Source organism: Falco naumanni, chromosome 8 (genome assembly GCF_017639655.2).
Source record: "Falco naumanni isolate bFalNau1 chromosome 8, bFalNau1.pat, whole genome shotgun sequence".
Lineage (NCBI taxonomy): Eukaryota > Metazoa > Chordata > Aves > Falconiformes > Falconidae > Falco > Falco naumanni.
This window is the reverse complement of record NC_054061.1, coordinates 51,575,637-51,589,016: the sequence shown is the minus strand read 5'-3', so window position 1 is coordinate 51,589,016 and position 13,380 is coordinate 51,575,637. Positions and strand designations below refer to the sequence as shown.

At 39.6% G+C, this 13,380-nt stretch overlaps 1 protein-coding gene across 24 annotated transcripts in view; it reads left to right on the top strand.

The window, feature by feature from the left end:
* Positions 1-29: 29 nt before the first annotated feature.
* CARF (calcium responsive transcription factor) overlaps positions 30-13,380 on the top strand; it is a 41,443-nt gene continuing 28,092 nt past the window's right edge. For 21 of the 24 annotated variants that reach the window (XR_005829295.1, XR_005829310.1, XR_005829308.1 and 18 more), the window contains exons 1-6: positions 78-119; positions 4,887-5,008; positions 6,558-6,779; positions 7,766-7,886; positions 9,357-9,486; positions 11,060-11,144. Coding sequence is in view for 1 of the 24 variants with exons in the window: in XM_040603522.1 (XP_040459456.1) it covers positions 4,898-5,008; positions 6,558-6,779; positions 7,766-7,886; positions 9,357-9,486; positions 11,060-11,144 (669 nt within the window). In the remaining 23 variants the exon portion in view is untranslated. Of the gene's footprint in view, positions 129-4,886; positions 5,009-6,506; positions 6,780-7,765; positions 7,887-9,356; positions 9,487-11,059; positions 11,145-13,380 lie in introns of those variants that run through there. The other 3 variants (XR_005829291.1, XR_005829309.1, XR_005829311.1) reach the window with 3 other exon arrangements.

The following is a 13,380-nucleotide window of genomic DNA, read 5'->3' as shown; positions in this document are numbered from 1 at the left end:
CGCCGCCTTCCCGGCGCCCCCCGCGCGCCCTCCCCCTGCCCGGCTCGGAGGGCGGGCGCGGCGGCGCGCGTGCGCCGGGGGGCGGCCTGCATGGCGGCGCCTGCGGGAGCCGAGGCGAGGTTGAGTAGGCACGTTCCGCATTCCCCTCCGCTCCCCGCGGGGCCGGCGGCCACTGCGCCGGGCTCTTCCCTCCGGGTGGCGGGCGGGACCCGCGCTTGTCCGTCCCGTCCTCCCCTTCCTCCACCGCGGGGCTCTGGTTCGGAGGGGCGCGACTGGCGAGGGAGGGGCGGGGGGGTGAGGTGCGCGCGTGCCCCCTCAGGGCTGAGGCGCGGGAGGCGCTTTCCGCGGGGTGTTCGCGGGCACCTGCGGCCCGGCGGTGCCGTGCCTTGCCGTGCCGTGCCGCCGGTGCGGGGCTCCGCGGGGCACCGGCTTTGTTCCCGGGGCGGTGAGTAGTTCCCGTGCGGGGCTGCGGCGCTGCTGGAGCCGGCGAGCTGCAGTGCGTGCCCTTTCGCCGCGGATGGCGGCGTCTTGGCGTTACCTGGGTTGTGTTTTCTTGCATGTATAAGTAGCACATCAACAATAAACTTCATACTACAAGTAACAAACCCAAGACGCAGTAAGCTTTAAAAGAAGCTGTAAGTCAATTTGATTTTTTTGGCAAAAGGCTGCTTGTGTGAGTACCTGCTGAGTGCTTGGTTTATATATACATATATATATTCTTCTCCCCTCCCGCCTTTTTGACAGTTATTTGTGGCCGGCCTCTCCGGGAACAGTCGTGCTATCCCTGTGTGGCGACTCGGGTTGGGGCAACTTGGAGCGGGCAGGTGTCAAGTCGTGATGTTTTGTGAGATTCAGAAATCTCATCTGTTTCTTAAGTACACTTAAGAAATGCTTAAGATCTAACGTTGTCAATGTAACTGACACAGGTGCATTTTCCGGATACTTGTAACTACAGAAAAGTGAGTTGAGAAACCTTTTAAGTAGGAGTCCACAGATGGTCTGTGAATTCTTAACAGTATCTGCCTGCTCTTCTGTGAAAGAGAGAAAATAAATCTCAAACCTGTTACACGTTAATGTAAAGCTAATTGTAGCTCATTTATTTGGGGGTATCGCTACACCCTAATTTCCTCGCTGTTACGTTTTACTGTAATTCATGCCCTTCATAATGTTTTACTGTAATTTGCACCCTTCATAGTGGTGGTAGAGAAATGTCTTCGGAGGTAGCTTTCTCAGAGGGAGCATTTAATTGTTGTAAGCTATGCAATTATCTTAAATCTTTTTATAAAACCTCTGAAACATTCCATGGAAAACACAAAAAAGATTGTTGGTGAGGCTTTCAACTGTGTATTTCCTGTCAAGAAGTATAAATTAAAACCAGAATTGGGAATATTGCTGTCAGAAGTGCTGAAAGCATGAACTTGCACTGTCAAACTTTGATTTACTTTTTTTCTTTTATGTTGTTGTTTTGTTTTTTGAAACTGGTATGCTTTGAAGACTTGAAGCTTGAAAAAATCTAAGACAACTCCCTCCTTCCTGCCCTGACAGAGTATTCCTAGGCAGAATGTGCTTATTATCACAACGGACTTACCCGCTTTTTACAGTTTAGGTTTCTTATAACTAAAATCTTACAACATTGACTCAGTGTTAAAATAATGAGTTTGAAAGGCAGCATTTCCCTTTGGGATCTGGCTGCATGTTGCCTTCACAAGGAGGCCTTGTAATTGAAGGAAGGCAGAAGTAAGCATTTGTATGAGGCCTTAAAATTTTGTGAGTCTAGAACTGGTGTATTTTTAGGGACTGCTGTTTGTAGTTAATAGGTATAGCTATTACCATAGAATAAAGAATCAGAGGCAAGAAAATACAGAAATCTAATACCCTGTCTTAAGGCAAGGCAGAGGTGTGACTGGTCAATAATAGGATTTTAAAGTAATGCTCATTTGACTTTTCTGTTGGTGTCTTTAAAAGTTTACATATAAAGAATCAGTATGTGGGCTTCTGGATTAGAAAGGAGGTTGCAACTATTATGACAAAGGTTCACCTCGGTGAGCACTGAAATCCTGGTCCGGTTGGGAGTTCCTGATGTTACACAAGTTGTGTCTATGAATGGCGATCAGAGAACCTAGTGTATGCAAAAGGTGCCCCTGGCTTTGACAGCTGCATTATAGTGGGAGTTCTTGATGGCTAAATAAATCAAGATCTGACGGGCTTTTGTGTTTTACTAAACAATCTTGAACTATCTGTGTTTGTCTTTGGAATTGAACCACTGGTGGTAATGTAGGCTAGATTGCGGTGCATAATGTTTGCTCTCTTCAAACCTCTGTCTTTAAGAACCTGCATGAAATGCTCATGATGGTTATCATGTTTACCTGTTCTAGCAGTTTCTGTGGCTGCTTCTTCTCTGTAGAGTTGAACCAAGGGTAGCAATGGCCATAGATTTCCCTTTATTTTGAACTAAGTGCTTTCCAAAGGGAGACAGAGCAAAGGAAGCGGTCCTATAGCGTTAAAATGTGCTAACCCTTGATTTGGAAACGGTCTTGGGAGTGGTGGGCTACATGGAGGGCAGCCTGGGGAGTGGGTTGGGTAGAGCTGCATTAAGGCTAAAGCTGAGGCATGGAGAGCTGCCTGTTGTGTGGACAGGGGATGCAGCTTTTGATCCCGTTTTACGCCAACATTAAACTCCCACTTTTCTCTTTCAACCCATTGTTAAATGTGGGATACAGTGGTGTTACATTGGAAGTTTTTGTGGCACTGATGTAAAATGTTTATGAAAAGAAGAGATAATTGTATATTATTTACTCATTCATGATTAAATATCCATGCATGCATATGTATACAGGATTTAACTGTCTTGTTCAGGGAATTTGTTAGCAATATTTATACAACTATAAAGTTTATTAACTGTGTATGTACTTGTAGGTACCTGTAAATATATATTTCTTTAAAATGAAAAAATTTTTGTTGTTGTTTGGGGTTGCACAGCACCTAGGTTAATGAAACCTGGGTAATTAAACCATGAGTTTCGTTGTCCAGGGTGATGTGTGTGCCAGTGCCTGGGTTAGAGCAGTGATCAGACAAAGTCACAGGGCAAAAACATACCGCGGGGATTTTTTAAACACAAAGATAAAACTTTGGATATTTCTGGACTGTTTATAAGAGGAAACTGGATAAATATCACTGTATATTTACCCTACTGCTGTAATTTTCCCCCGGAACTTTATTATTAACCAATGTTAGATACAGGGTATTGGGCTGCTCAGGCCATTGGTCTGTCCTGATAACAGTGATCCTTGTGTTATGTAGTCGGGTTCCAACACGCTCTGGGTACGTGCCATCAGTATCTCTGGAACAAACTTCTTCAGTTTATCTCAAAGAGCTGAATGTGCTGCTTTGGCAAAACTGACGTATCTTTTTTACATCTTTTAACTGAGGGGAAATGGTTGACTGATGATGAAATCTGGTTTTCTCTCTGGTTTTTTTTTTTTCATTTACTGCTAACATGCTTCAGACATTTTAACTGAAACATTTCATAATTGTTCTCAGATCCAAAGCTACAAAATATTTGGTACACGTGAGGTAACTTCATTTGGAACTTGGTTTGGAGTGTCATCACTTGAAAGTTGTATGGAAAAATAAATCTGCTTTAGCTTAAAGTATTTAGTATATTGAGCATATGAGCAGCTTAACTTCACAATGTTGTTTGTATCAGCAGGATGCTTTAGTCAGCTTCAAAAGCCAAGGAGATGTGGATTTACTTTGCCCGTTGTCCTTTATATCTTTGCAAAGCAAAATAAATTTGTGATCTCAGGGTTGCACGGTTCTTTTCAAGTCACTCTCAAGCCTTTTATATTCTCTTTACCAAAGCTGTGAACAGTTGAAATATCACAGCCAAGAAGGCCCATCTCGAGGAATTTACTGTGTAGTGTGAAGAAGATAAAGCTGGTAGGAGTCATGTGCTGATATAACGCTGCCTGCCTTTAAAATAATTACTGAAGGGAAAATCCTGAACACCTTTCCCCTTCCCTCACCCCAAACTGCAGGAATTAAGTTTTCTTCTATTCAGTTTGGCTATTATGTGCGTAGTCTAGTATATATGTACTCTAGTAACACAGGGGCCAGGTTAGTAATCTTGGCTACTTGCTTATTTGTGAATGTTTGGGATTGGTCACTGCTTTAAAAGGTGTACTGTGTGGGTGAGAGCATTATCTTGTGAATGTGGCAATTCACTGTCCAATATTCTCTGTTTGCTTGAAGGTTTATAGTGGGCAGCTGAGCTCCTTAAAGTCCTTTTCTTTAGGATAGGAGGTAGATCTCCAAAGTGCTGGGAGCTCTGTCTTTGTCTTTCATCACATGATTAATGCCAAATTCTGTTTGATATACCTGCTGGTTTTCCTGCCCTAAGCTTGCAGCTATAGACTAACAATAGTGATTTTATTTCATTTTTATGGTGCTAAAAAACAAATGTGATTTACTTTAAGATGGCTGCATGACAGAGTTGAGTAACGCAAATCCTATCGATTATGGAAGTAGATGACTATAATTTTTGTAAAGCAGAGCTGGCATATCTGTAAATATCAAGTGTTCTTTAGATGTGTATGGTTGTTAGTTGAGTGCTTGTGGACATATTTAGATGAAAATCGTGTGAGTGTATATGTGTGCTTTGTATCTGTGTATGCAATGATAAGTCAAGCAAGTTGTCTTATACAAGAGGCTAAACTATACTCCTGGAGCAACACACTGACATTTTTTTGCAGGGAGTAATAAAGTGATAAAGAGGCAAAGACTTTTTGAGGGCTTTGCTGTTAGCTTGCAACAGTGTTAGATCTTGCAAGACTAAATGTGTAAGAGCAAAAAAACCCTGCAGGCTGAAATTTTTGTAACTTTTTCAGGTCATCTTGTAATGGAAGAAGGTGGAGCTGACCATGATGTTGCTATGGAAGGATCTAATGATTTGTTCATAGACAACTGTAATGGCACAGAAGAGTCAGAGACAAATGATCGGGTTTTTCAGGTGAGATAAATGTCCTTTCTTTCTTGATGCTTTCTTCACATTGTTTTCTGATGAATTTACATGTGTTTTTTCTTGCCTTTATAGTAATACATTGTGTTTTATAAAAAAGTACAAAAGTTCCTTCCCTTGGGTTCTTGTGCCATTCAGTTTTGAACTGATGAATATCCAGATGTTATTTTTAATGACAGCCTTTAGTAACTGTATTAATAGATCCTGTTACAGTGCTGAAGAAATACATGATTTATTATGTTAACAATATTAGACAGTACTTGATGACACGCTTTGGAGTAGGAGGGGTTCAGAGCACTTGAAAATCAGGTCAAATTGCTTAGTGACCAAACGTGACAAATAAGAACCCAGGGACACAGGACGTCTTTGTAGGTATTGGGGAAGAGGAGTCTTTAATGTCTTTGTTATCAAATATTGCCAGATATTCCTAGTCAGAGAGATTTCTGTGCATAAATGTTCTTCTGCAGATTACTTCAGCTAACGTAAAATATTCAGGTAGTGATTTAGTAGTGTGCTTATTGTCTCTGTGTAACGTCTTTAACACAACTAAGGCCATTTATTTGTTGCTGGTTTTCTGATGTAATTTACAGTTGACTGTTTCAGCACAGAAGATTTATACCTGCAGAATTTTTTAGAAGGTTATTTGACTTTAATATAAAATTTAAAAACATTTCTCCCACCCTTTGGATTTGTAGCTCACAAAGTTTTGTAGCAGAAACATCAGAATTGTTTGTGTGATTGCTGCAAGAGATAAAACGAATTGCACTCCTGCTTGCATTGGCCAAATGACAGCCTGACATGATATTTTACACAAGGGCTGCCTATTTTCCATTATTTTCATGTTTAATATTTGTGTTCTCAGAGTTTCAACACGACAGATACTTGTGCTTAAACACTTTAATGAAAATGGAATGTGCTGTAAGACCTTGATTCTGCAAGCTTGATGAAAATAAGCTCTGATTACCTATTTTTTGAGACTTGCAAAATCTGAATCTTGATCTTATGCTGTATAATTCTTGGACTTGAATTGGAGGTTTTGTTGCTTATTTTTCTTCTGTGGTAAGGAATTAAGAAAACATATAGACACTTTTGCCTTCATAACTAAATCCATGTATCTAAAGACCTAGTGGAATAATTTCTAGAATTTCTTTTGAAGTCAAATCAAGTTGGTGGATGTTTTACAGTTCTGGTTTTGGTATAAGTTCTCTCAGTTTCTGAGTAGATTTGAGATGTTTTAAAATGATGAGTGGGTCTGGGGAACAGATTTTGGGCACAAGGGGTTTTCTTTCCCCATAGTAGAGAGGGTTGCTTCTAGGAAGCAGAAATATGAATACACTTTCAGCATGGAAATGGAAAACAAAAATGGAGCTGCTAGTGTCAGCTAATAGCCTCTTCGTCATAAGGACAAGAGCTCCCTCCAAATATACAATACAGCACACTGGTTTTAAAAGTTCTTTTCTTTCTCCCTTTTTTTTTTTCCCCTAAATAGAAATTGCTACTCAAGATTAAAGTACATTTTACTGTTTTTCCTCTGTGAAAGCAATTAACCTGCATGGATTCCAGGGATCCATTGTTCGGACAAAGTAACTCTCCTGCAGCCCTGCCCATCACAGTACGCCTCTCAGGAAGTTCTCCATCATCAGCTGTGCCTGTGCGGCCACCCCAGCTGCAGCCTCACTCTGCAGAGGAGTTTCACTTGGTAGACCAAACTGGGCAGCCTCTCTATGAACTGCAGCCCCTAGGAGGGCCCAGTGCACCGATGGTGAGTGTGTCTGAGAACAGGGCAGGTGGTGTATTCACAGATGAGGGAGCTCTTTGAAGAACTCTTTTACATGGTGCTTGCTTGTTGTAACAACAGCTGATTCAGACTTTATTTCTAGCAACAAGATGAAACTTTTCAGTGGTTCAGTTCATGCTCTAGTTGCCCTTCCTCAGGTAGGCCAGTCCTGTCTGCAACCATTACTAAGTTTGTTAAACACCACCTTATGTCTTTTGTCTTTATCAAGCCCGGATGTTATTGTGTGATGAGATCTCATATTTCTATCACTGCTGCTTTCTCTACATTCCCTGGATGTAGAGAAATATTTTGGGGGAGGTTGGAACATGAGCAATAAGCTAACCCATTGTGTCTCTCCCGACCAATAATTTGCTTAAACTGTTGCTTTGTAATTCTTAACATTTATTTTGTAAAAAGGTAACTCACCCAGGGGGTTTGGTTGGCATGTGTTGTCACTAAAGAAACTTCACCCCCTTAAAGTGTAATAAATCAGAAATAAGATTCTATTTTGTATTATTCTAGGGTTTATAACATTGTTGGGAACAAGTCCTTAGCAATTATGGGAAAATATGCCATAAAGAGTTGTTTAAGTTTTCCAGAATTCTAGGAGATTTAATTTTTTTGTTGTTTTTAAAGTTCTGGAGCTTTTTCTGTCCGCTTTTGCATAAAATGCTGCCTATAGAGGTCAGTTTCTTAATTGTAAAGGTTAAAATTTTTACATGTTGTAATTAATCGTGCTAGTCCATGAAGAGTTTTGCAATGATTCCAACTATGAGTGGTTTTCAGGTTTCTGATAGCCTTAGTAAGTGTTGTAAGTTTCAAATAAATGTGTCATTCATTGTAGAATCTTGTTAGTTTGGTGTGTTTTTTTCCTTTAATCAATTAAAGGGCTATTTTAAGAGGGGGAAAGTAATTTTGACGATCACCATACAAACTAGTTTCATTCATGCTTTTGTGTGGTTGCCTTACAGATGATTGTTGCCAGCCAGTCAGAAAATGGACAGGTGCTGCATGTCATTCCTTCTGCCCAGCCAGGAATGGCCCAAGTGATTATTCCTCAAGGTCAGCTTCTGGATGTGACCAGCACGCAGGGTGAGTTTAACCTGTGGAACTTGAGGGGGTGTGTTCCTGTGGCTAACTATAGCCTGCATGATCTCATTCTAAGCACCTTGATTGTATGTGTTTCCTTCCTTTATTCAGTTATAAGACAAAAATGCATATTTACTGAATCTCCTTTCTGATTATGAGTCTGGCACCCCACACACCATGTTTTCTGCTGGGCAAAAGCCTTATGAAATAAAAACTATTATGCTTACTTTAGATATGTGATGGATAGATTGAGACATCAAGCACAAAGCTGTTTCTTGTCTTCCTTACCTTTAATAAAGATATTTGTGCCAAGTCAGACAGCTGTATTATCAGCTTCAAATTTTCACTGTCTGTTTACTTCATTTTGAGTGAAGTAGTTTATTCATGTAACGCAATCAGAGGAATTAATGTTGTTCTGGTCTGCCAGAGATCACTGGTGATTATGCATTTTTCATGAAGCCAGGAATGAAGGACCTAGGTAGAAATTCAGTTCCCAGTGAAGTTTTTTTCTGGAGACTTGCTGTGTAAAAGACTTTGTAGTTACTTGATCTTCAAAAGACAGTTAGGAAGACTTGTCAGTAGTTTACTATGGACTGTCAGTCCCCGAGTTTCACTTGCTTGCACATGGTGGTAATGCATGGAGTGGCACAGGCTTCAGAGAGATCATAGTGTTTTAAGGGCGTGTGTATGCTCCAAGCTTTGAGCCAGAGTGGTGCTACTCTGATGTGCACACCTGTAAATCTTCTGGCACAAGCTTTCTAGTGGAGTGATTTCTGTACTGCGTATCACTCTCTCTCAGAATGGGGGAAAAGCTTTCATAACTGAAGGGCAAAAATCCTGCATCTAAAGAGAGCTCCCTTTTTATGTTGAAACCAAAGTATCAAATGTCTGTTTTGACAGTTTTCCCTCATGTTTTCGTTTAACTTATACACACAGGCTTCAATCTAACAGTACTTTTTGGCTTATGAATGCTCCCTGTTACCAAGAAAGGCTAAAACATTTGTTCTAACTGCATGTCAGATTCAGTTACAGGAGGCTTGTTTTTTCTTGTTTAGGTGTTCTTCTCTTAAGTACAAAGCAGTGTCTTAATCTCCTTTTCTCTTATTTTAAAAGCAAGCAGTGTGTGATTTGCAGCTGAACAAAATAATTGTGCAATCCTATATCGATTTGTGGAAATGTAAAGCAGAGTAATTTACAAGTTCTTTTGATTATTTGCTTTGCTGTGGAAGGATTCATTAGCAGTTGTGTGATTATCAAAGTCCTTGAGTACAAACAACCTTGTCAAGTGTATCTTCATGTGTGTGCCAAGAGTTTGAATGTTGATTCACAACTATTAAACTACTTTATAATCTACAAATCTTATTACATATGTCTAAATGCTTGCTTTTCTAACACACAAAATTTAATCATAGCTTGTCTTTTCCCCATGCTGACTTCAGTTATTAACCAGAAGACTGTTCTATTTTTGTAAAGATGTTGCGGAAGAGAAGTGTGGTGATGGGAACTTGCAGACTGTGGTGGTGGCTGCTATAGCAGACAGTGCAAGCAGTTACATTCTACATCCACAGGCATCTCTCACTGTATCGAAAAAACCAACCACCAGGTAGGTCAGGAGTTAAAAGGGTGAACAATCACTTTGGTCTACTGTTAGTGCTGTCTTTTTTTCTTGCAGTTTGTTTTTGCATTGGTTCACACAAAATTACCATAGAGTGGAGGTTATGAACCCTTAGTATTAGTGAATGATGTGTAGTTAACTGTTTAAAGTTAGCTTTTGTATGTGCCAAAGCAGTGGAGAAAGCAATTAAAGCACCTGTATTTCAGAGAGAGTTGGATGTATTCTGACCAGAGCAATAGGTGGGCATTTAAAATAACACAGTGCAAATCACTGAAATTACTCCACATAAACGCTGATACTGCCAACCAAGAATTCAAAGTGATCCAGTGAAGGAACTGCAGGGAAAGTTGAAATTTGAGGGAGCAGTTTCTTGTAAGAGTATATTAAAACCCATATAAACCATCCTCCCACAAGAAGAGTTGATTGAAGAGATTAATTTTTAGATAGGAATTTTGGTAGTTAGCATTAACAGGGAGAGCCTAATCTGTGTTCTCTGGATAACTTCTTCAGTTTCCTTTGATAAAATACGAGAAAGTAGCTACTAACTATGTGCTTCAGTGGAACACAGAGGCAGATTGGTTAGCAAAGTTTCTAAGGTTAAAATAGTTTTTAGGTTTCTCTTCTCTTGATATCCACCTAATTCTGTCCCCATGCTAAGCTTACTATTTTAATTCCTGAATACTCTGGAATTCTTCTCTGCTTAAAAAAAAAAACACCCAAAAATGCGAAACCAAACATAAAACAAGAACAAAAAACAACAACCAAAAAAACAAATCAAAACCAAAACCCAAAGATGACATTTGCTCAGTGGACTGCAGGCTGGCTTTGCATTGGTTTATGCTCTTTTGAAATCGAGATGTGGAAGAGATTAATTTCACTACAGCACAAAATTATATATATTCAAGAAACATTTAAAATTAAGAGAAACAGTTTGTGAACGGATTTTGTGAACACAGTCTGTACGTGTTAGAAAAATAAACCCAGAAAGGAGTGGACAAGAGTATGGACAGGAGATGATGCACTTGAGTTCTGGAATAATAAAGATTAAGTAAGTGTTGTTTCTGCCCCAGGATTTAGGGAATGGAGAAACTAGATAATTCCTTAAAATAGTTATTGGAGCTGGTTTTCAGTAATTTAAAATATACTAAAATGTTTAGCATTTAACAAGTGTTTGATATTGGATTTAATCTTTAGCATTCTATGATCAGTCTTCACAGTAAAATTATTAAGACAATCAGCTGATCTATTTTACTGTGTTTTGTGTATTATCAAGCAGCGATATTGAGAATACATTCAGGAAGACCTCTGAGCATTCAGTAGAAAACGGTGCTTTTTTAAAATACTTGTATTTGCTGTGAGTTATTTTAACAATGAAATAGAATATGAGGAAAATGAGCCCTAAGTTTTAAAGGCAAATTGATACAATATCTGTAGTTTGATCACATGCTGTAGGATTATACATAATGTGCTGATTTGATGTTACTTGTAGGTTAGACTAAATTATTGCTTTTCTAGATGTCTATATAGACTTCTGCTATTTATTTTTATTTTTATTTTTCAGGGTAGTGGAAGATCCCTTTCCCATCCCTCTCCAGCCATTGCCACCAAATACACCTGCGTGGGCACGCCGTCTCAGGAACTGTGAGGTGGGCTGCAAAGAATTCTGACTTGATGTTTAATCATTTTAGATCTAAGATGTTGATGCTATGCCATGGAAGGAATAATTCATAGTTGTAGAAGCTGTGTTCAAGCTTCGTGATATTAGGAAATACTACTGGTACTAGCTGGTACTCCTAGCACATTTAAACACATAAAATGCTATGGAATCCCTTCCTTTTTTGGAAATGCTAGAATAACTGACCATCAACAACTCCTGAAGCAAAAAATGTGGTTCTTAAATCTTGATGCCATACAGCAATGGGAGAAGCTGTTGTATGCCATGTTAAGAGTTCACTCTGGAACTATAGTGCAAGCTCTGCTGTCTTCTGCTGATCAGACTGTTTTTTGTTGTCCTTAGTGATTCATTGATTAAATAATAAAATTGCTCTTGTATGGCCTAAGTCTGCAACTGTTCATATTAGTTTGTGTTGCAGAAATCAAGATCCATGTGACTTGCCAGGGTCAAGTCTGGGACTTTGAGCACCTTAATGTAAATGTTTTACTAAGGATTTCTATTTGAGGTATTCTCACAGGGATGGGATTTTGTTGTTGGTTTGGGGGGGGGGGGTATTTTGGGATTTTTTTTCTTTCTTTCTTTTTTTTTTTTAATCATACCAACATGGTTACCTGTGCTTGTCTATTCCCTGGAATGGCTTTTGACCTAAACAGGTCTTTATTTGCATATTGTTTGATGTCTGTAGAACTGTCCTGATGACTGGGATGATCTCAACAGCTAGAATGTATCATAAATCACTCAAAAGGAAGGGAGGGGAGATGGGAAGATTCTTGAGAGATCACCTACCCCTTCTTCCTGTTGCCCCTTCCTCATTTTACCAGACTTTTCCTGATAGATGTTTATTTTACTGTCTCTTAATACTGTTTTAAAGGAAAACTCATACTCTGTCTAGCTGGATCACCTCTTCAGATATCCGTACCATTTGAGGTTTTTCCTATTGACTTGGCCAGTGCTAACTGGAAATTGCAGTTGCAGTGACTTGGAAATTGAATTTCTTTATGTATCTCCTCAGAAATAATTTTTAAATTAAGTAAATATATGAATCTGTTCCTCTTTTTTATACGACTTATTTTGTACAAATAGTACTGTCCATTATTATATCCACTTAAACATTAAGAGGTCAGAAAACTAATAATGCTAATTCTTCTATGACAGAGATACCATTTTCACATTCATTTAATTCAGTTGGCCAGTTAGTTGTTAAAGTCCAGTAAGATGTATAACCCTTATTACTGTGTTTTTAGCACTGTGTGGCACACACTTTCCTGTCTTGCTCTCCATGTAGCTGATGTGAATAATCTATTTTTGGTTTCATTTTGTAGGAGGACTTGTATTATCTGCTTTATTTGTCTGACTCTACTATGGGAAATTTCACCTGCTGTGTTTAAAATTCACAGCAGCAGCATTTATAGAAAAGGAAATCAAAATATTGTCTGTTTGAATGCGTTTGAGGACATAAACATCTGCCTGTGCTGTTCAGCAATACTATTGCCTGTATGCATGAATCTTCCCTGCTCCTTTTTAAAAAAAAAGATATATTTTTGCTGTTCTCCCCACAGAGTCACCCCATCCAAGGAGGAATAACCCAAATTCTCTTCCTCCTTGTGTGTTATCAGCTGAGTTGCTTTGCTGAGTTTGTCAGTTACACAATGTAAATCCACCGGAGACTGCTAAGATGCATGTGCCTTTTCGTGGGCACAGACTAGAGACAACAGGATTTTGAGGTGTCACTTACCTATCAGGTGTGACTGTCTTGCAAAATGTTTTGTTACTCATAACAGGATTGAAGGGTCCAACTGGAATTTGGAGGTAGTAGAGGTGCAGATAAATATTGCAACTCACAATTCCACTCTTTCAGTTGCTAGCTAGAATAGAAAAACTTAAAACAGTGTTGAGGTCTGTGTGAATTTCACAGAAGATGCCAGCAGGTGAAGCCATGGCATAGCCTGGGTACATACTGCCAATTGTATATCCCAGGAAGCTGGCCAGGAATGAGCTCTGAAGGGCAGCGACTCCTTTGGCAGTTACTACTTGCAGGCAAACACAGAGCAGTAAAAGCTGCAGCTGTCCATAATTAGCATTAAGCTGTGTTTGGTGTCAATTCCCTGACTGCCTTGAAATGTTCAGCTTATGCTTGCTGTGCCTAGACAGTGTAATGCCTCTGGTATCCTGCTGCTGTTAGTTTACTCAAGGAGAACCACAGTCTT